General features: G+C 38.5%; 1 protein-coding gene across 4 annotated transcripts in view; it reads right to left on the bottom strand.

The window, feature by feature from the left end:
• Positions 1-3,433: 3,433 nt before the first annotated feature.
• The window catches only part of vps13d (vacuolar protein sorting 13 homolog D), an 88,732-nt gene continuing 70,450 nt past the window's right edge, over positions 3,434-21,715 (bottom strand). For 3 of the 4 annotated variants that reach the window (XM_057822803.1, XM_057822813.1, XM_057822785.1), the window contains 14 exons: positions 15,272-15,380; positions 12,114-12,284; positions 11,916-12,020; positions 9,619-9,768; positions 9,403-9,552; positions 9,203-9,299; positions 8,776-8,924; positions 8,467-8,601; positions 8,239-8,406; positions 7,990-8,122; positions 6,682-6,877; positions 6,480-6,611; positions 6,164-6,404; positions 3,435-4,852 (listed from right to left, as the gene is read on the bottom strand). In XM_057822803.1, coding sequence (XP_057678786.1) covers positions 4,721-4,852; positions 6,164-6,404; positions 6,480-6,611; positions 6,682-6,877; positions 7,990-8,122; positions 8,239-8,406; positions 8,467-8,601; positions 8,776-8,924; positions 9,203-9,299; positions 9,403-9,552; positions 9,619-9,768; positions 11,916-12,020; positions 12,114-12,284; positions 15,272-15,380 — 2,068 coding nt within the window. In that variant the 3' untranslated portion in view covers positions 3,435-4,720. Of the gene's footprint in view, positions 4,853-6,163; positions 6,405-6,479; positions 6,612-6,681; positions 6,878-7,989; positions 8,123-8,238; positions 8,407-8,466; positions 8,602-8,775; positions 8,925-9,202; positions 9,300-9,402; positions 9,553-9,618; positions 9,769-11,915; positions 12,021-12,113; positions 12,285-15,271; positions 15,381-21,715 lie in introns of all 4 variants that reach the window. The other variant, XM_057822794.1, reaches the window with a different exon arrangement.

The following is a 21,715-nucleotide window of genomic DNA, read 5'->3' on the forward strand; positions in this document are numbered from 1 at the left end:
GGCTGTTTCACTTCCAGAGGCCCTGGGAACCTTGTTAGGGTGCATGGCATCATGAATGCTTTGAAATACCAGTACATTTTAAACCAAAATCTGTTGCCCTCTGCCCGAAAGCTGAAGATGGGTCGTCACTGGGTCTTTCAGCAAGACTATGACCCTAAACATATGGCCAAATCTACACAGAAATGGTTCACCAGACACAAAATCAAGCTCCTCCCATGGCCATCTCAGTCCCCAGACCTTGTTTTGTTGGCAAAAGGGGGTTGTACAAAGTATTAACACCAGGGGTGCTAATAATTGTGACACACATTATTTGATGTCAAATAATTTTTTCTTTATGTGGGATTTTTTCCCCACTGAATAAATGCACTTGTATTGAAGGTTGGATTTTTCTCTTTTTTTCCATTAAGGTCCCATATTATTTGAATTTAAAAAAATATTAGAAGGTAAAAAACATCTTAACCAGGGGTGCCAATAATTATGGAGGGCACTGTATGTTTTGAATTAGGAAAAAATGCTTTATTATCTAATTCCGAAGGGTTCGGTGAATTCACTTGTGAAACCTGTGGGGTTCGGTACCTTTGGTAAGGTTAAGAATCACTGATTTTGAGTGTTCAATCAGCTCACCAGGCAAGTTTTTACAATGCAGGTATGAGGAAAACATTGCAACTCCCCACAGAAAACCTAGAGCCCAAGCCACAGATGGACTAATTTTGTAAAAAAAAAAAAAAAAAAAAAAAAAAAAAAAAGTATTCATCCATCACCTTTAACTGATTTATTGCCATTTACAGTGATGGATGTCCAATTCAAATGGATTGGATGTCCATCGCAGTCAATGGTAGTAATTGACTTAATGAATCAATAAATTATCAGTTAGAGGAGCACTACAGCTCAATTCAAAGCATTTACATATCACCTTCCAGACAAATTAGTGTCAAACATGCAAATCTGTGATCAAGTTATCATCCAAATCCTCACTCCGTATGTTTCACCGACTGGCAGAGGTAAATTTCCTCTTGAAGGCCATTATGTCTGCCAAGTAGGGCTGCCATGATGAATTGACAAATTGACAACAAATCGATTATTATATGAGTCAATAATTATTTTGATAGTAGATGACTGTTTAAAGATATTGTTGAGCTAAAAAAAATGTCCATATCTTTTTTCCAGGCTCTCAATAGCAAATACTTTTGTATACAGTATTCATTCATTCATTTATCCATTTATTCCATTCCACTAATCCTCACTAGGGTCGCAGGGGTGCTGGAGTTTATCCCAGTTACTAATGGGGAGTAGGCGGGGTACACCTTGAATTGGTTGCCAGACAAGCATACAGTATACATTCTTCTTTATTTACACTTTTATTAAAAACAAAAAGAGGAAAACAGATTTACTACTTAATTTTTTTCAACTTTATCCGTTTATATTATGATGCAAATGTAAGTTGATGCCATTGATGGCCATGGATGTCGAAATTTCCCATTCATTTTCAAAGGCAGAAAAACAAATGTCCCCAAATCACCAGGAAATGACCAGATATCAATAGGACGTGTCCCCAAATGACCTGATATGACCAGGACACGCCCCCCAAATGTCCCCAAATGATCTGACCACAACACGCCCCTAAATGACCTGATATGACCAGGACACGCCCCCCAAATGTCCCCAAATGACCTGATATGACCAGGACACGCACCCAAATGACCAGGACGTGTCCCCCAAATGTCCCCAAATCAACAGGAAGTGACCTGATATTGTCCCCGAAATGTTCCCTAACCAACCTGGGCGGGGCTAAGAGCTGTTTCTCCACACAGCAAAAACCCAGAGTAATTTCTCCAGAAATGGCAGTTTCTAGTATTATTTATATACTCACCGGTCACTTTTTTAGATACACCTGTCCAACTGCTCGTTAACACTTAATTTCTAATCAGCCAATCACATGGCGGCAACTCAGTACATTTAGGCATGTAGACATGGTTTACGACAATCTCCTGCAGTTCAAACAGAGCATCAATATGGGGAAGAAAGGTGATTTGAGTGACTTTGAACGTGGCATGGTTGTTGGTGCCAGGAGGGCTGGTCTGAGTATTTCAGAAACTGCTGATATACTGGGATTTTCATGCACAACCATCTCTAGAGTTTACAGAGAATGGTCCGAAAAAGAAAAAATATCCAGTGAGCGGCAGTTCTGTGGGCGGAAATGCATTGTTGATGCCAGAGGTCAGAGGAGAATGGCCAGACTGTTTCGAGCAGATAGAAAGGCAACAGTGACTCAAATAACCATCCGTTACAACCAAGGTAGGCAGAAGAGCATCTCTGAACTCACAGTATGTCAAACTTTGAGGCAGATGGGCTTCAGCAGCAGAAGACCACGCCGGGTGCCACTCCTTTTAGCTAAGAACAGGAAACTCAGGCTACAATTTGCACAAGCTCATCGAAATTGGACAATAGAAGATTGGAAAAACGTTGCCTGGTCTGATGAGTCTCGATTTCTGCTGTGACATTCGGATGGTAGGGTCAGAATTTGGCGTCAACAACATGAAAGCATGGATCCATCCTGCCTTGTATCAACGATTCAGGCTGGTGGTGGTGGTGTAATGGTGTGGGGAATATTTTCTTGGCACTCTTTGGGCCCCTTGGTACCAATTGAGCATCGTTGGAACGCCACAGCCTACCTGAGTATTGTTGCTGACCATGTCCATCCCTTTATGACCACAATGTAACCAACTTCTGATGGCTACTTTCAGCAGGATAATGCGCCATGTCATAAAGCTGGAATCATCTCAGACTGGTTTCTTGAACATGACAATGTGTTCACTGTACTCAAATGGCCTCCACAGTCACTAGATCTCAATCCAATAGAGCATCTTTGGGATGTGGTGGAACGGGAGATTCGTATCATGGATGTGTAGCCGACAAATCTGCACCAACTGTGTGATGCCATCATGTCAATATGGACCAAACTCTCTGAGGAATGCTTCCAGGACCTTGTTGAATCTATGCCACGAAGAATTGAGGCATTTCTAAAGGCAAAAAAAGGTCCAACCTGTTACTAGCATGGTGTACCTAATAAAGTGGCCGGTGAGTGTATATTTACTTTTATCAAAGGATTTTCTTTTTGTTTTTAGAAATACATTTAAAAAATAAACTTGATTTTTGACGTCCTTGATTTTTCATTGAAGACTACAGAAATCTTATTTGGAGTTTATTTTAGTGAGAAACATGAAGTTGATGCATGTTTGACTGTTTCATTGCCATCCCAGGTCAAATTGACTGGAAATCTATGGTAATCAATTACAGTTAATGACATCTTTTTTTTTTATACATAATTACTTAGAAAATATGAACATGAATTTTCAATGTAGTTTTTTTTATTTTTTTACTTTTAAACCTTTTTTTTTCAAGGTTGTATTTGCCGTCTTTAAAACACACAGTTGGGAGATCTGGGCCGAAAAAAGAACACAATTCTATTTTTAATATCATACGGTTATGATTAGTTTCAATTTTTTTTTGAAATAGGTTATTCTATTGTTTTTTTACTTTTAATTTTTTAGTTAAACATTTTATCTACATGATTTTTTTGGGAGTGTGAAATAAGGCAAATTGAGCCAATTAGCTTGTGAATGGCATCTTATGTTGTGTATTAGCATTAAGCTAGTGGGTGTTTGAAAAACGGATGTATTTTGTATTTCAATGCAGAATGTGTCATTTTGTGTGTTAAATGTTACAGTTTGCCTCAACTGGATTGCAATAAACTTCTTTAAACCCATCAACATTATACACTTTTGAAAGACTTTAGCTATCTGCTAGCCAATTAGCATTGTTTGGTCAGTTAAATGCGAAACAGCTGATAACAGAGCTGGACCTAAAGATGTTTTCGAACTACGATATTAAAATAGCCACACCGTACCTGAAACATCCACTTATTAAATAGTATTAAGATAATATTACTTCCTACAATTGCGATTGAAATTTTGATTTTTTAAATTATTTACTATAACAACCCATCTACAGAACAGTAATAAAATACAACAGTGTTAAACCAGGGGCCTTTATTTTCATTTATCCATGTGAAAGCAATTTACAAAACTTCCTTTTGTCACAATAATAAATCATTCATCCTTAACTCAGGAACCAAACCAAAACAAAGTCCCGACGCGTCAATGACTTTTCAAAAACTCTGCTGCAAATCAGACACTTGCCTACAAGGGAAGTCATGATTGCACAGCAGAGGAACAAACAGTGATGCTACTGAAATGTCAAAAGTGGCAGTTTATAGTTGTACATCTCAGAAACAAGGGAAGGCAGCTCCAAAGTGAACAGTGTGAAGCATGTCACAATCTCAAATGTGTCAGTGCAATTACTTATATTCCCTCACACAAAATATTCTATACAAAACACAAGGAAAACCAGTCCAAAGCTTGTTATATTTCACATCTCTTTCCATAATCTTGAATTTACACTTATACCTATTCACAAACATCGTGGAAGACCTGCAGGATATTTACATCTGGTGCTATAAACACAGAGTAACAAATACATACATAGTTGAAAATTAGTTGAAATTAAAACTCTAATGTGCTCTGTCTGATATTAGGGCATGTGACTGAAAAAAACTCATGGTTGTATAAACATGCCCTTTTTTCTGTGATGGATTAAACATTATCCTTCTGTTATTTTTGAACACCGCTCCATTTCATTGACATAATTCACCCGTATTTGATCATGATTCAAGCAATAAGCAGTCCTCGTTGTTACTGGCAGGCAGCATGAGCTGTTGTTCGTAGTATAGACTCTTAGCATAGTTTATCTCTTGGGAGATTTTGAGAGCCAGAGTTTCACTCTTCACATGGACCTGTGGATTAAGTAGACAGAGGATTAGAACACAAATAAGAATAGATGGTAGGAGTCGGGACTCTACCTGTAAACTTTCATGGGGGTAGACATCAAAACCATTTTAACTGACCTTGTGTCACAGCCATTGACGACGCCAGACATCGAATCGATTTTGACTAGACCACGAGTCAAATTGGATTGGACGTCTGGTGTCGTGAATGGCAGCCGATGAGTTACACTTGATTTTCTAACAGGATTGTACATTAACAGGGTTGCAAATTTGTGCTAATGTTAGCTTTTTCTCAGGAGTAGGAGCTAGCTGTTACTGTTGACCAACAAGAATAAATAGAACACGAGAATTTTCTTGACCCCCAAAAGGAAATCTAAATTTAATTTGAGCTATTTTATTATGAGATTGAATGAATGGGACAAGAGACATTTTAGGAGGTACTCCAGAGTTTTTTGGTATTTTCAAGCCCTTTTTTTTTTTTTTTTATAGATTTAGTCTCAGGATTATTAAATTTCCTTACAACCTGTATGTTAGGGTTAGGGTTAATGTTTTGTGTGGGGATTATTTCAAATTTAATGGCTCGGGAATGGCCAAGGTCAATGTTGCAAATGAGAATCTGTTCTCAATTGCCTTACCTGGATGAATAAATGTTAAATAAATTAAAAGATAAACAGAAGTGCACTCTGAGTGAGCAGACTGCTACCTCAGCAACGAAATTCAAAGAATCGCCATATTTCTGATTTCTGTGACCTTTGACCTGTTCTCTTCTCATCATATCACCTATCCTGCAAATTTGAGTTAAATAGTCCTATCCGTTATGAAGTTATCATGAAATTCCTTTTCTGACCCCTGTGACCTTTGACCTCATTACTCCATATTTTTAGTTTTTGAAATTTTTCATTTTCCAAACATATCCTGCAAATTTAAGTTAAATAGTCCAATCCGATGTCAAGTTATCATAAAATTCCTTTTCTGACCACTGTGACCTTTGACCTCATTACTCCATATTTGTAGTTTTTGAAATTTTTGTTTCATTTTGCAAACATATCCTGCAAATTTCAGTTAAATGGTCCAATCCTTTATCAAGTTATAATGAAATTCCTCTTCTGACCTCTGTGACCTTTGACCTCATTACTCCATATTTTTAGGTTTTTAAAATTTTTGTTTCATTTTGCATACTTATCCGGCAAATTCGATAATATTCACTTTATTCCCTCTGAGTACACAAACAAAAAAACCAACCAAACAAAAAACAAACTGAATACATAATTGTGGTAATAATTCAAATTCCTCACTTGGTGTCATAGTGTAAAATCATACCATGGGCTTCTGATGGGACGGTCCAGGGATGGCAACACCGCTACTAGTACTTTCAGCCTTTTTAGTGAGCTGCACATACACCTTCCCGTGATCCTTCGACACTAGACTGTGGTAGAGGTCGTCATACTTGATCTCCAGGAAAATGGCCTCTCGGTCCACGTGATCTCCAGGCTTGAGGAAGTAGACCACTTTGGAGGAGATGAGCACACTGTAGCTGTCGATAGGCTCTACTGCGATGAAGCTGTGGTCAGAAAACAGAAGAACATGTATGTGACGGGACGTGTTAAAGCCACTGTACATCTAAAGATAGTCTTACAACTCAGACTGAATGTTGTCTGTAAGATGGAAAAGCTGCTCCTGGCCATCGGCTTGCACGGCTGAGTACCGAGGTAGAAGACCCTGAGGGCCTTTGCAGCAGCGAGGCTTCCTGACACGCAGCACACTTAGCCTACACGACATGGGAAGACCAAATTTACACAATACAATAGCTAGTATTTTTGATGTTGAATGACACCCACCTGTGGTTACTAAGACTCGCCATGTCCCGCACCGTCTGCGCCGTTTCTGAAGCAAAGTCCAAAGCTCCAGCCACTGGTTTGGTCACAGTGCCGACAAGACCTTTGCCCAGGCCAGAGAAAAAGCCACTGACTCCACCTTCTGTCTTGACACCCTCCACGGTTGAAGTTATGATACTCGTCATGCCACCGATGATACCTGAACGATCAAAGCACAGCAGCTCACTCTTTTCTTCCCGGGGCTCACATTCTTCGGCAAAGTAAGGCTGATCAGCGGACAGTTTACAAAATAATCAAATCTATTTATAGGCCTTAAAGCTCAAATACGCTGCAGTTGTTATCGTAATTTTTCAGACTTTAAGACACTCTGGAGCGGTGGTGTTTTCGTCAACCTCGATGATAACAAAAATATTTCGTCGACGAACAATTTTTTTCATGACGTTAACGTGCTAAATAACGTGTCTTGGGCGTAAGCAGAGTTTAAGGGGGGGGCCAGGCGCCCCAGGTGGCCAAAAGGTGTCGTTGCATGTAATTGACTTTCTGTATATATGATTTTAAAATTAAGAATTTCCCAGAAAAATGTTGTCTATAAAAGATGTAAAGCAATAAAACAACAAAAATGAAAGAAATTAAAAAAAAATTTTTTTTTTATAAAGGGTCAAAATTATTTTTCGAACAGATCATGTGACTAGCACCTTAAACGGTCATTTGCTTTGCTTTCGCAGCTGTGTCTTGTCACTCGGTGATACATGCTACATGGAGTTTTTGGATTGAAACAAGGTAAGTACGCGATAATATCTCGTTAAAGTCATGGCGTCTGTAATTCTGCTCTCGTGTGCTCTCACCTCCAAATAGGGTTTTGCTGTTTAATAAAAATAATGTGTATATTTTTTTAAAATGCCCTCCTGTCCAAAATGTTTCTTCCCCCAATTGAGATTTTAAGCTTTGCAATGATGTATCACACATGCATATCGGACAATTTTGAAATTTGGCCAAATTGGGGGTCTCAGAGCGGAACTTCCAAGTCACCTGAGTGTTTTCCGCCATATATATATATTTGTTTTAATTTTAGCAAATATGAAAAAAGAAATATTTTGAAATTATCATTATTTAAACTTTTATATACATTTTTAAAAAGTTTCTATATTTACTTTTAGCTTTTTCAGATTTTTTTTTATTTTTGAACTTTTTAACTGTTAGCTGTATTTTCCGAATTAATTTTCTATATTTAGTTTTCGTTTTTATTTTTATAATAAATTCAGACAATACTATTGCTAATATGTATGTGAGGGAAATGATAGCGGGTAGTACCATGAGCAAGTCCATGGATGCCTGCAACCAGGTGCTCGCCACTGGTTGCTCCGTGGTATCTGATGTACTCTCTCTCCGTCTGGTGCCGATTGTCCATGGTTTTGCCAAGCCCATCAGATAAAGTTCCTGCAAACTGATTGATGCATTTTGGTCTTCTGTTACTAGTGCAAGTATACCGTTTTCCTTAGAAGAAGCCTGACAGGAATGTGATCTAAATCTGTAAAATTCAACAGCTGAGTGAATACGTACTTTGGCAGCCGAATTGGACACACCGTGTGTCACATTTCGAATGAGTCCGCCTACGTTGCCGTACTTGATGAGCTCTGATACACCCTCAGACACATCATTGAGGAGTCCGATTGGATTTCCAAGGAAGTCCACAGAGCCAAGGATTTGAGCTGCCTGGCTAATCAGCTCCTTTAAAGGAAAATTTACATTACATTAACAACTACGACTTCAACTACAACTACTTCCTACCTCTCTGAAGTGCTTGAAGATGTCATTGATTATAATCTCCTGAGTCTCATAAGGGTGCACACGGGTAAACGGGTACATGTTGACGACTGCGTCCTCAAAGCGTACCAGAGGAAATCCCAAAGTACCTTTTAAAGCCTGCAGTGGCAAAGAAAATTACAGTGTTCTGTGTTAGTTTATCTTATATCCTATTAGTTCATGCCAGCCTGGGGCCAAGCTCACGATTTAGCCTGGTTCTTTCATGTGGTGTGGGGGAAATTGTTCAATAAGAGTCAGACAACAAACAAGAAGGGTTCAGAACAGGAAAATTACCTTCAGATCAGCAGGCAGTTTATGTGAGGTCAGGACACTAAGCTTGATCTGAGGCAGGCTGATTTTCAGGTTCTCAAAGTAGTAGCGTTTTGGAGGTCCTGCATCCTGATTGGGCCTCTCGTGCAGGTTTTCATCCAACTTCTCTAGTTCTATATGAAATATATGGATAACTTTATGAGTTGATAATAGAGGAGCCAATATTAATGGACAACCAATTAATGATCAAATTAATCGGCAGTGATTTTCATAGACCATGAAACATTAATAGACATCGTTGACCTAAAAATGGACTCAATCGTTTTTCGAGACAATGCATTTAAAAAAAAAAAAATGTTTACATTGTTTTAACATTAAAAGCGTTTTAAAATACTGAACAATTAATCAATTAATTGAAAATGAAAACAAAAAGAGTATCACAAAATCTCACCTGCTTCTGTCTGCCCATAACCAAAAAAGCTAAGCAGCTTGAGCAACAACTTCTCTTCGATGATGACTGTGAAGCGCCCAGCTGTTACCATCAGGTGCTGCAGACACATCAAACTGATATCATTCCAAGATCCCAGTTTTGGCACATGTACAAGTAAAATGTGATGACAGAACAGACACATGCCGATGTCTCATACTGACCTTGAAGATATCAGTGAGCATAAGGCTGCTGGGAACTTTGACCGAGTTCACCTGCAATGCTGGACCACTATCGCTCACGGTGCTGTCACCTGAACTTGGAGTCACACACAGCATCACTGGCTGAGTGGTGCCTAGAAGCTGATTATCCACCTGATTACAAGAAAAGTGTACTTTTTAGTATCATGAAACTGCTCCAGGTAGCGATCTGGATCTCACCTGAATGTTGTTAATGCTCAGTTCCAACACCTCATTTGCCGCCGTGCGTGTGAAGTGGACATCGATACCCGATAGTGTGGCAAACACAAGCTCCTCGGGAGCCTTGTTGACCAGTGACACGCCGATGCCTTCCTCCAAGTTCACTAACACCTAGTTAGAATGAGAGCATGTAGTATAACAATTCAAGATTGCTTTAATGCCAGGCTTTCACCCAGTGTTTGATAAGCCTGGCGGGCCGCCAGGCTTTTCGTCCCACCCCCTTCCAAAACATTGCTTACAAAATAAAAAATAAAATCATACATGATAATTTTGAAAGTGCAATGGCGACATCTTATAGTTGATATGTGAAGACACTACTGCTGCAACGATTAATCGATGAACTCGAGTAATTCGATTAGAAAAAAAAATTTAATTAAATTTTGCTGCTTCGAGTATTCGTTTAACCAAAGTGGCTTTGTAATGGTTTGTTTTGAAAGTTTTGGCATTTAGTTTAATTGCTTTGGATGGATATAAAAACAGTGAATATTACATAACTCATTTCACATGGCTGAATCAATTTTTGTGGGAATATTTGTTTGCACCATTTTAGGGCTGCAGCTATCGAATATTTTAATAATCGAGTAATCGACTGAAAATTCTATCGAGTAATCGAGTAATCGGATAAAACAAATATATTTTTAGGTGAAGAGCAATTATAGATATACATGAGAAAACAAGACATTTTCAGTCAATCAATGTCTTTATTTTTTATGTATATTGTTGAAAACAGCCAACAATTGCATCTCAGATGTAACTAGAATTAAAAAAAAAAAAAAAGACTAATTCACTATATGTATATTATATATATATACACACACCTAAAAATGCCTTTACGCTTGATAACACACATCACTTAAAAGTTAGGATTTTTTCCCACGTTTTTCAATTGAATTTTTATTTGTGTCAAGCCATTTTTAAGTTCTAGTAAAGTTTTAAGTTAGTCTAAACTGTAACTCCTGATAGGATTTTGAATTTTTGCAGTGTTCAAAATAAATGTATGATACAGGCTGTATTGGAGCACATTAGGGACTAGTGCTACTTGGTGTTTTGTCCAGCAATGACTACTGAGCTAAAATTGATAGTTAGCATTATTGAGTTTTTATTTGACACCCTCATCACTCCACAACGCTATGATATGTTAAAGCCTGTATGTAAGACACGTTAGCCACGCATCGAAAGTGGTCTTAATTAATATAAACCTAGCCCTCCGCAGGGCTAACGTTACGTGAGCTAGTAGTGACAATAACGTTAATCTTATATATTAGCGCTAAGCGCTCTAGCGCTCTACTGCTTTAAGATGGCGGCTGTTTGCTAACGCTGGCCAGACGCGGCCTAGTCTGTCAATTCGCATCTAGTTCAACATACGTGTGATCTCTATGAGACTCATCAGATGCTAGCTGCAACTAACGTAGCATGTGCAGGCTAGTATTTAGCAACATCGGCGTCGTTTGTAGCGGCTGTCTGCTGCAGTAAGTTTTTTTTTTTTTTGCTTCTTCCTCTACGCAGGTTAGGGTTTAGGGTTAGGGTACATCAGCGCGTTGTCCCGCATTAAAAGTAGTCCGAGCAAAACGTGATGCTTAGAGCTGTCAAAATAAACGATTACTCGAGGTGAATATAATTACTCGGATCAGTTTTTAAACTCGAGTTACTCGAGTTGCTCGAGTATTCGTTTCAGCTCTACACCATTTGTTAAGAACATTGTAAACAAACAAACAAACAAAAAAATAAAGTAAGCATTTTGTAGCATTTAAGCTAGTGGACTATAACAATTGTTCTTTTGTTGTACTTACGCCCTCATTTATTAATTTTTTTATACCGTTTAAGGTTCAGCTTAGGTATTTTAATTTTTTTATGATCCTTATCCGATTACGCGATTATTTCAGCTTACTAGTTTATCGATTAATCGACTAATAAAATAATCGATAGCAGCAGCCCAAGAACAAACTGAATTGCACTGTATTTTTGTTTATTTTGTCTATATTTCAAGACTGTGCCTTTTTGTAAGACTATGTTTAAGTATTGTTAATGAATAACTTATAATAACAAAATAGACATACTTTCAAAATTCATGTCAACTTCATTAGCAGCCATTGACGGCAACAGACGTCCAGTCCATTAAAAGTGGGAGGGTTGGCTCCGAATGAACGAATGTTAAGCCTCTCCCAGTTCCAATGGATGGGCTCCCATCACCGAAAATGGCAGCCAATGAGCGAAATCTATTAATCATATTTTAGGGATTTGTGTGTCACTGATTGTACCTCCAGCTCCTGTTGAGGATCTTTCTTTTTCAAGTCCTCTTTGCTCATGTCTGGCTCTGCACTTGGTGACTTGTGGATGGTTCTCCTTTGGTTGAAGTCACTGATCTGCAAATGAAAACACAATGAGGGTGAAACAATAACAGCAAATAAGGGTATGTGTACAACTTGCAACCTTGTTCTTCTAGGTCTGGTTCATACCTGGAGAACACGTGTGGGTCCGTCCGGCAGTACTTGAACAGACAACACACCAGAACCCGGCCTCATCTTCTGGTTGATAAACTGCTGTTCAGGGCCGGGGTCAAGAAGACCAGAGTCTGGTCCTAACACCACCTCAGCTCCATCGTAAAGGCCTTCAATACCACCTCTTACCTGAAAGTCATACATTTAAATAAATAAATGAATGGTGTAGACATGAGAGAAGAAAACTACAGTGCAGTAAATATGATGTTAAAGGTGCACAATATAGGACTGATGGCCAAAAATGGTACTGCAACTAGATCAACATATTGACTGGCATAAAACGCCTTCCCCCTAGATTTGCCAGAATAACGCTTCACATTGAAGAACCTGCAGGAAAAGAACTTTAATTGGTAATTGCTGAATCTTCTGCAGAATGTATATCTTGTTTTTAATTTTAATGCAAGATGTAATCAATATAACAATGCCAACGTTTAGTACTGGGGATTACAGGAGCCGAGATACGAGGTCCAAGTTAGTTTATGTCACCATGACTGTTTAAGTGAGGGAGGGCTACTTTTCTCAATGTATAAGCACACTGGCAAAGAAACATATTATTTGGTAATGCATTGACATCATCCACAAAGACAATCTTAATTGCTCCATCCATATTAATTTCAATTACTGACCAAATATTCTGTAGATTTCACAATGATAATAGCAGGGTCCCCCCAGGATTGATAAATCTAAATTCAAGACTTTTAAGACCTTTTTTAATGCCATTTCAACTGAAAATTAATACTTTTCTCGCACCCATTATTTAGATCATATTGAATTATATTTAAAAAATAAAGCACTGAACATCAAATTTAACCTCAATTACTAAGTGTGTTTGACAAAAGAATGCACATTTATTGAAGATACAATTAAAACACATTTAAATATAAGGTCTTTCAGAATTTTTTTTCCCAGGATAAAATGGATTTTACACTATTAATGTACAGCAACTTCAGAAATTACATTTGCAATACAACAGGTTTCCCTTTAAAGAGGACTTAGTTAAGGTGGTAGGTAGGTGATTGTCAAGTTGGCCACCTTAACTGTAAAGTGCTTGCAATTGGCAGTGAAAGTTTAAAAAACAGCCACTAAATGGCAATAGTTTACCATTAATTACCACAAAATAAAAAAGCTACACATGACCACTTCCCTGGGAAATTGTTTTTTTCTAATCACATTACAAGAAGTATAAAAACCACATGTTAATGTCTTTGAAGACATTTCTTTTAATCAGATAGAGAAAATCCATACTCTTATTTAATCAAGAAAAACATTTAAATATACCAGGAGGTGTTTTACTATAACCTACATTATAATTTGACTATCACCATGCCATGTTATTCAGATCAACGTTAGTACGTTACCCCGCACTCGTTCCAATAATAGACAGTGTCAACCGTGTTGTGTATCTGAGAGTGATGGTGAATCTACGACTCCGGTTTATCCATGCTAAGGCTTGTCCACCTGCCAATACCCCATTTAACATGGTTAACTCTTGAGTTAAAACTGCAAAATTCACATTAATTCGAAAGGCAAACCGTGCAGAAATACATTATTGCATCTAACACATTTTAATTGGAGAAATTGGAAACTTACTTTGAAATGTTAAGCAGGTCCACTGCCTTCGCATGACCCATAAACTGCGACCCAAAGTATCTGGATGCGACTCGGTCGCCGATCCAATACCTCACATGCTGGTCCAACTGTTTGGACTTGGTTATCTTGTTGAGGCTTTCGTCGAACATAACAACTAAGACAACTAAGGCATCTGAGCAGTTCCTTGCGTTAGCACACAGTACTGTGCGATTGCCTGCTGTTGATGCTAATGATGCTAACGGCGCGCACGCACGAGGTGCAGCGCATCGTAAAAATTCTACGCGTCATCTTGGATTTAAAAAAAAAAAAAAAAAAAAACCGTCACGGATATAATTTAGGTTGCACTGAGATGTTCTTGAAAATTAAAACCAGTGTGAAAAAAATCCAGACTTACGACAGCTAATTTAATGCTTTTAATATCTTTAATAATGGAAAAACTAAATTCAATGCTTTTTTTTAATACTTTTAATAACCCGCGGGCAGTGTTGTTAATCTTACTGAAAAAAAGTAATTAATTATAGTTACAAATTACTTCTCCCAAAAAGTAATTGCGTTACTAACTCAATTACCTGAATGTAAGAGTAATTAGTTACTTGGCAAAGTAATTGTTGATTATTACTTTTTTTTTTTTTCCCCTCAAAAAAAAAAAAAAAAAAAAAAAAAAAAAAAAACATTGGCCACACTATGTGAAGTTTTTTGTGAAGGTTTTTGGTACAATTGGCCCGAACCCAATTCTTTACCCTAATTTATCCTTTACCCTGAATCAACTGTTAAAAGTTGTTAAAATTGCTCCCATTATTGCATTAGTTCCCTTCTCTCTACTTTCGTCATATGAAAGTTTTAAAAATGTTTCATCATTTAAAGATAGATTCAAGTCAAGATTTTGCCGATTTAGAAGTATTTTAGATAAAAAGGTTCGCTAGGAAGGTTCTCTACAACAGAGCCGTCCTAAAAAGTCTACTGCTATAAGATGGCGGCTGTCTACTAACTCATTTAGTGCCATGTCTGTCATTTTGCATCTAGTTATATCTATGTACAGTACATGTTATATCTACCATGTCTACCATAACATGCGGGCGTAGTTTGGAGGCTATCGGCAACAACATGTATTATTGGAGCTACCTAGCATCGCGTTTGCTCGGCGTCACAACTTTCTTGCCTCCTTCCTACTCCTGCTCTGTCGTCTCGGTGAGTCCGTCTCCCTCAGACTTTTCGACCAATATAGTAACGCATGCTTTTCCGTCCTCAGTAACGGTAACGGCGTTGCCAAGATGAGAAAAGTAATTAATTAGATTACCCACTACTGAAAAAAATAACGCCGTTAGTAACGCCGTTATATTGTAACGCCGTTATTAACAACACTGCCCGCGGGTACCCTGGATAGGTGTTTAATGTCAATTTAAAAAAAAAAAGTGTGGGGGCTGTCATAAATCATAAATTTTTCATCAGATAAGTAAAAAAAGTATTACACTGTGGAATATTGGTCTCATGAAATGGCTCATTTTTCTATATACGACAGCACTAACCTGTACTACAAGCCGGGGAAGGCCACAGGTGAGCATGCATGAACTGAAGTGCCATGTTTGGGTGGTGCTGCGACGGGGGTCTGGTCTCCTTAACATCAATGGTTCAAAACTGTTGAAAAGATAAATATTCAAGTCAAACACTGCCAATTCAAACTTCTCTGATGCAGCCATCCAATAGTACAATTAAAAATGTCCCGATCACATGTTTTTGCACGTGAGTCTGAGGCACAAATTTAGGGGATCTGTCAGTACTGAATCACGATCCCATACCTTGAAAATTTATTAGAGGGAAAAAAAGCACATCCAAATGTTTTTTTCGCAATTTGAACAAAGCTATTCCAGAATTATAGCTTAAAAAAAGGTTATTAGTACAGCAATGGTTTCCAATAGCGAAAAAACAAAATCGCCAATCCTGTTTTATTTTTCAAAGCAGTTATGCAACAGAAAATAAGAATCCTAAACAAATTACATTGAAATATTTAGTTGTTCATAAAAAGATTTTTATTAAAAATAAAGCCCGTCATCCAAGGTGATAAATACGGCTATCTTGGTTGTGATATAATGCCTCAGCATGGAGGTATGTCTTGCCGGCTATCTGGCCCTTGTCGTTTTTAAATTGAAATGTTGCATAAAATAAAACACGTAAAAGGCTTTTTTTCCTGTATGGACACAGAAATGTCCAAATTAGGGCTGTTGTCAAAATTATCGCGTTAACGGACATTGATTAATTTTTAAAATTAATCACGTTAAAATATTTTACGCAATTAACGCATGCACTGAATGAGCCGCTCTCGCATTGCCTCAAACAGATTTCAATGACGCCGTTTATGGACATTAGGAGTGAAGAGAATGCCACCGGCCGCTTGAGGGCAGCGCAGCGCCGTTCCATATTAATGTTATTCCTTCTAATAGTGGGAGAATTAGCAGTTGTGAGACGTTTATGTTGTTGCTTTGTGCTCCACACATATTTCGGTAAGTTTGCTTTCTTTTAGTGGCAATTATGTGTCTCTTGTTGTATTTTGGGTAAGATATGCACAGAGATATATCTGTTATAAAGGCGAGTGGACACAGGCGTTCTTTGGGCTGCGCCGTTTATTGGCATAAGCTTCTGCAATTCCTTCACAACAAACAGAAGTATCATTTAGTGAAAGCACAACAAAAATAATATTGCTATCTCTCAAAAAAAAATAATGTTCACAAAAAGAAAAGCACTTCAGTCAGTAGTAATGAGGCCCTATTCTCACACAGCTAAACAACAATGCAAAGTGAACTGGCATTACTCAGAGTTTGGTCACTCAATTCTTATTATTGTTATTTTTATTCCTATTATTATATTAACTCTACTTTTGATTGAAAATTGTACAAATTTTATTCAAATGAAAATATGAAGAGGGGTTTTAATATAAAATTACTATACCTTGTAACTATAACATTTATCTTTTATGAACTACAAGTCTTACTATCCGTGGATCACTTAAACAGAAAGAATGTCAATAATGCCATTTGTGGATTTATTGTTATAATAAACAAATACAGCACTTTTGTACAGTATGTTTTATGTATATATCCGTCTTGTGTCTTATCTTTCCATTTCAACAATAATTTACAGAAAAATATGGCATATTTTAGAGATGGTTCTAATTGCGATTAATTGCGATCAATTACGATTAATTAATTTTTAAGCTGTAATTAACTCGATTAAAAATTTTAATTGTTTGACAGCCCTAGTCTAAATTATTACTTTTTTTGCCAAAAAACCTTATCATTTGAATGTAAACTTTCACGACTGTGTATGGATACAACATCGCGGCCATCGCACAAAAAAGAGCTTTTTAAGTTGAAAATTCTTAGAAATAAATGCGCACATCACCAGAATTTCTTTAAATACGAACACGGAACAGTCTAGATTTTTGGTTATTAGCAAAAAAATGGGCAGTTATTATTCATTTTATGTAACTATTTCGAGCTAAAATTATGCTATTGTGTAATCCAGGGCTTCTCAACTATTGTTATCCCCCCCCCACGAAGACGTAAACGTTTCGCGCGCCTCCCAACTCTCTGCTGCCACTGTAAACAGTACCATTTGTCTCGAAAAATATTATAAGTACACCTCTTCATAACATTGTCCTTTTATGTTTAAGGAAAAAATATAAATGGACTTAGAATAAAGTATACCTTTATGAACATTGTTTTGGAAAAGAGTTAAGGCACATCAATTTGCGTGAATAAAAAAAGTCACATCCAAACTGTAAAAATATACTCAAGGTACATTTTTTTGACCATTTGATACTGAAGAATAAAATGTAATTAAATCAATCAATAATAATAAATTCAAATTAAACGACAGTGTCATTGGACAGAGGGACAGTTTTTATTTTTGCAGCAGGCAGTATCAGTTCCTTTGCTAAGGTGTTGCGTTATTTTGCACTAAGCATGCTAACAGTGCATGCTGATTTACTGCTGTAACATTGACAAAGAGGGACGATTGCTGGCAATATTCAGCACGTTTTCGCTGAAAAACAATCAAGCTGCTTATCAATGTGAACGGGTTCTAACGTTTTTAAGTGATGTCTTAACTGATTCTCGCTGTCCGCTGCAAACATTTTTACACACAGTATACAGACTGGTCTTTACTTGTCTCCGGCTGTATTCTTTTCTGTGTGCTCTTCTGCTCAAAAATACTGCACACACTCTGAAAATGAGAGCACCACTGCCACCTACTAAGTGGGTGTGGAAGTACACTTTATTCTCGTACGGTAAAAAAAGTATGTTTCCCCGAGGTCACATGCAGCACCTGTGGCATGGCTCTGGCACGCCCCACTATTTGAGAAGTACTGGCGTAATTCAATGTGGCGGCCCGCAGCCATCAGAAAACAAAGAGCTTTTTAAGTAGAAAGTACATGCATGGGGCTCTTTTATATAATAATTACCTTGAATCCTCAACCAAATCACTCTTGAGACAATCCTGCCTGCTTGTATGGAGTAAAACATTTGTCCTGTTTCCACCTAAATCCGGCATTTGAACGCAGCGTGTGTGAGTTTATCACAGTGAAAGCCAACTCAGCTCTGCCTGGGTCGACCCCCAGCGGGAAAGCGTGGCACAATGTTTGTGGGAGCTGTCTTGTCAACTGATAGTGAAGTGTATGATTCAATAGTGTAAATTTTAGCATAAAATTTACTATACATACATTTTGCAATGTCCTCTGGATTATTTTGTTGCCTGTAGCCATTTACTCATTCACTGCCAATGACAGTTGTAGACAGGGGTGCACATATTTTTTTTGCCCAGGTTCCCAGAGGAGGACCTGGAGATGTGACTTGGTCCTCATTGAGCTTGAGAGCCGACCCGCCTGATGCGATAAAATTATGACAAGCTTTACTTAGAGCCAATAACCTTTAATTAATTTTATTAACAATTAATGCTTGATTATCAACTGGCACAACAAAATTGCCATTACTTTGAAGTGAAATGTAAAGAAATAAACGTAAAAGCACTAATTCAAAATAAAAGGCATTATGCGGCTCCCACATTAAGTCCAAGCATTTGTAAAAGTGGGATGTCCTCCTCATAAGAGCTCAATGAACGTGCACGTTTAGCTTTGTGAAATGCGAGGAAAAACACATTTGTCAGTGTATGGCGCTGTTCTTCATTAACTTTATTCCGCCACTTGTCCATAGGGCGAGTGGGGTCCTATCTGACATCTATAGTTTGCAGTGTTGGGAGTAACGCTGTTATAAATAACGCCGTTACGTAACGGCGTTATTTTTTCAGTAACGGGGTAATCTAATTACTTTTTCCGCCGTTACAACGCCGTTACCGTTACTGACGGTCAAAAGTGGTGGGTTACTTACTCTGAATAAATTGAAGAAACTACCAGCCGTGTCGAGTCGACTCTTTGCTCTGTTGATTTGTCATCCAAGACTTTGGGTACGTTCAGGTTCGAGAATAGCGCACGTACTTCTGACTCCAAGCTGTTTGTGCCTGCTCATTCAATTAGACAATGCTTTCCAAAGTTTGGTAACGTTTCTGTGTTTGCTACACATGATGCTAGCCTCGTTCCCATCTCCCACTGTCAACCAGCAATAATTCTGCTTCCATCTTGAGGACGGCAGACGCTTTGAAAGTGACGCGAATTGTCGGGAAACGAGCCTACCTGAATGCATCCCCTCGAGAGATGCGATGGAAGTGACTGTGATTGGCTGAGGGTTAGAGTCATGTGTTTTGTAAGCCAATCAGAGCTGGTGTTTTCACAAGCAAACCGGAACAGCGCGTGCGGCAAACACACACGCAAAACAGATGCACAGGGTCGGGATGGCAGAGCATTCAGAAGAAAAATTGTCCTTTAAGAGGTGGAGATATAGACACTATTTCAAGTTTGTCGAAATCAAAGGAAAGAACCTGCATGTAATGTGTTATTTATGTCCCAGGGCAAAGCTTTTGTCGACATCTGTGGTAAGCAATTAAAATTTGCTGAAGTACGTAACAAGTTAACTACCTGTCTGTTCTCTATTCCACTGACTCGAATACTGCTCAGAAAATTTCAAATTCTTTGACATACAACAAGTTCTTTTTAAAGTAACGGAAATAGTTACTTTCCCTGGTAACTAGTTACTTTTACTATAGAGTAATTCAGTTACTAACTCAGTTACTTTTTGGAAGAAGTGGTGAGTAATGTAACTAATTACTTTATTAAAGTAACGTGCCCAACACTGCTAGTTTGCTTAATTGCCACATGCTCTTTTTTTCATGCTTTTCAAAGTTTGGATGGCTGAAATTCTTTGACCCTACATAAAATGCGCTGCTCTTATCAGCGACATTAGGATTCTCACGAATTTTTTACCACATTTCCGAGCGAGCATCATTTGCTTCTAGCCATGGTACCTCCTGCAGCCACTTTTCAGCAAAAGTCCTTTTTTCGGTAGCTCCGGTGACGTCTCTGTCATCTATGTCTTTTGATGGGGGTGGGGGAACACGGAAATAATTACTCAGTGGGGTCTGCCTCTTTGACATTTTGAGAAGTGATTTTCTCGTGTCCGCCGCAAATACAGTGGTCAGCCATCGGGACGCAAAAGCGTATGGAAGCCGTTGAGGACCAGCGCGTTTGTCTACGCCCAGTATGCATGCGCGCATGCGGACCACTTATGTGCACCCCTGGTTATAGATTTCATCATGGAAAGCTGGCATTGAGCGATCATGTTTCGCTGCCATTGACGAAAAAAGACCTCCAATCCAATTTGACTGGGGGCAGGCGTCTACGTACAAAAATTGATTCAGGAATTAGTTTCGCAATTTATATTCTGTAAGTAAAGATGCGTTTTCCATGTAAATACCCTAATCTGTTCCAAGCCCCCCCAAAATTCAGACATATATATTTTATAATGCATTAAAATGCATCAAAACATGTAACAAATACATGTTACAATTACATTATTGCACAATAATATAAAATCTAAGTTGTGCATAATAAAGAGTAAAAAATAAAATATACTCACGTAAAGCTGTCGGAACACATTTTCCCACTGAGACGTGTCTTAACCTGAAAATTCTATATGTAAATAGAGGTGCTTTTTCTTCCTGCCTTCGACGGGGGCAGACGTTTCCTCCCTGCTGCTGCTTGCTGCTATCTTCATCAGTCTAGTCTGTCTGCTTTTTTTGTATTTCTTCTGTGGATCAACCGCGGTGGTCTCTCATACGAAAATGGATCTGATTAGTTGGTCCCTCAGCGCAATTGACAAGACTTTTTCAACAAGACACGGTGCACCAGAAAGCCGTCTTGCCCGGACGGGACCTTCGCCGCTGATTATGTGAGAGATTCATGGGATCACTGGAAGCCAGCGTGTCTTACTGTCCTGTCTGTGAAAGATATCGAGGATATTTGGCTGTTTGGCGTGATGGTTGTGGGGTTCCTTCTGCTTGGCTTAGGAGGTGCCCTGCTCTACCGGAAAGTTTCCAGGACGGCAGCTTTCAAGGAAATCAACAAATCGACCATGGATCAAATGGTGCGATTCAAGGCATTGGAAGATCGCATTGAGGCTCAGACTGAGAACTGGCTCCGTGGACTCACGGTTCGGTCCGAGGAGGGATGGAGAAAAGTGGATGCTACCTTGCGCCAGTCGACTGAACTGTCGGGGCAGGTGACTGAACTGTCGAGGCAGACCGCAACTATTGGCAATGACTTAAAGGACCTGAGATCTCGCCTACACCATTAAAGCGCGAATTTGACTGAAGAACAACCATATTTGGACATATTAAATTACTTATTCAGCTTAATTTGATTATAATTTTTCTTTCCTTTCCCGAACACCGTTACCCCACCCCCCCTTCTCCTGGAGAGAGCCGTGCTGATGGCCCCAACTCTTGCCCTTGATCTCTTTCCCAAGGCCGGTCGCAGGGCCAAGCGACTCTTATTTTGTCTACAGACACGTACAAATACTGATGCACTT

Source organism: Corythoichthys intestinalis, chromosome 2 (genome assembly GCF_030265065.1).
Source record: "Corythoichthys intestinalis isolate RoL2023-P3 chromosome 2, ASM3026506v1, whole genome shotgun sequence".
In the NCBI taxonomy this organism is placed as follows: Eukaryota; Metazoa; Chordata; class Actinopteri; order Syngnathiformes; family Syngnathidae; genus Corythoichthys; species Corythoichthys intestinalis.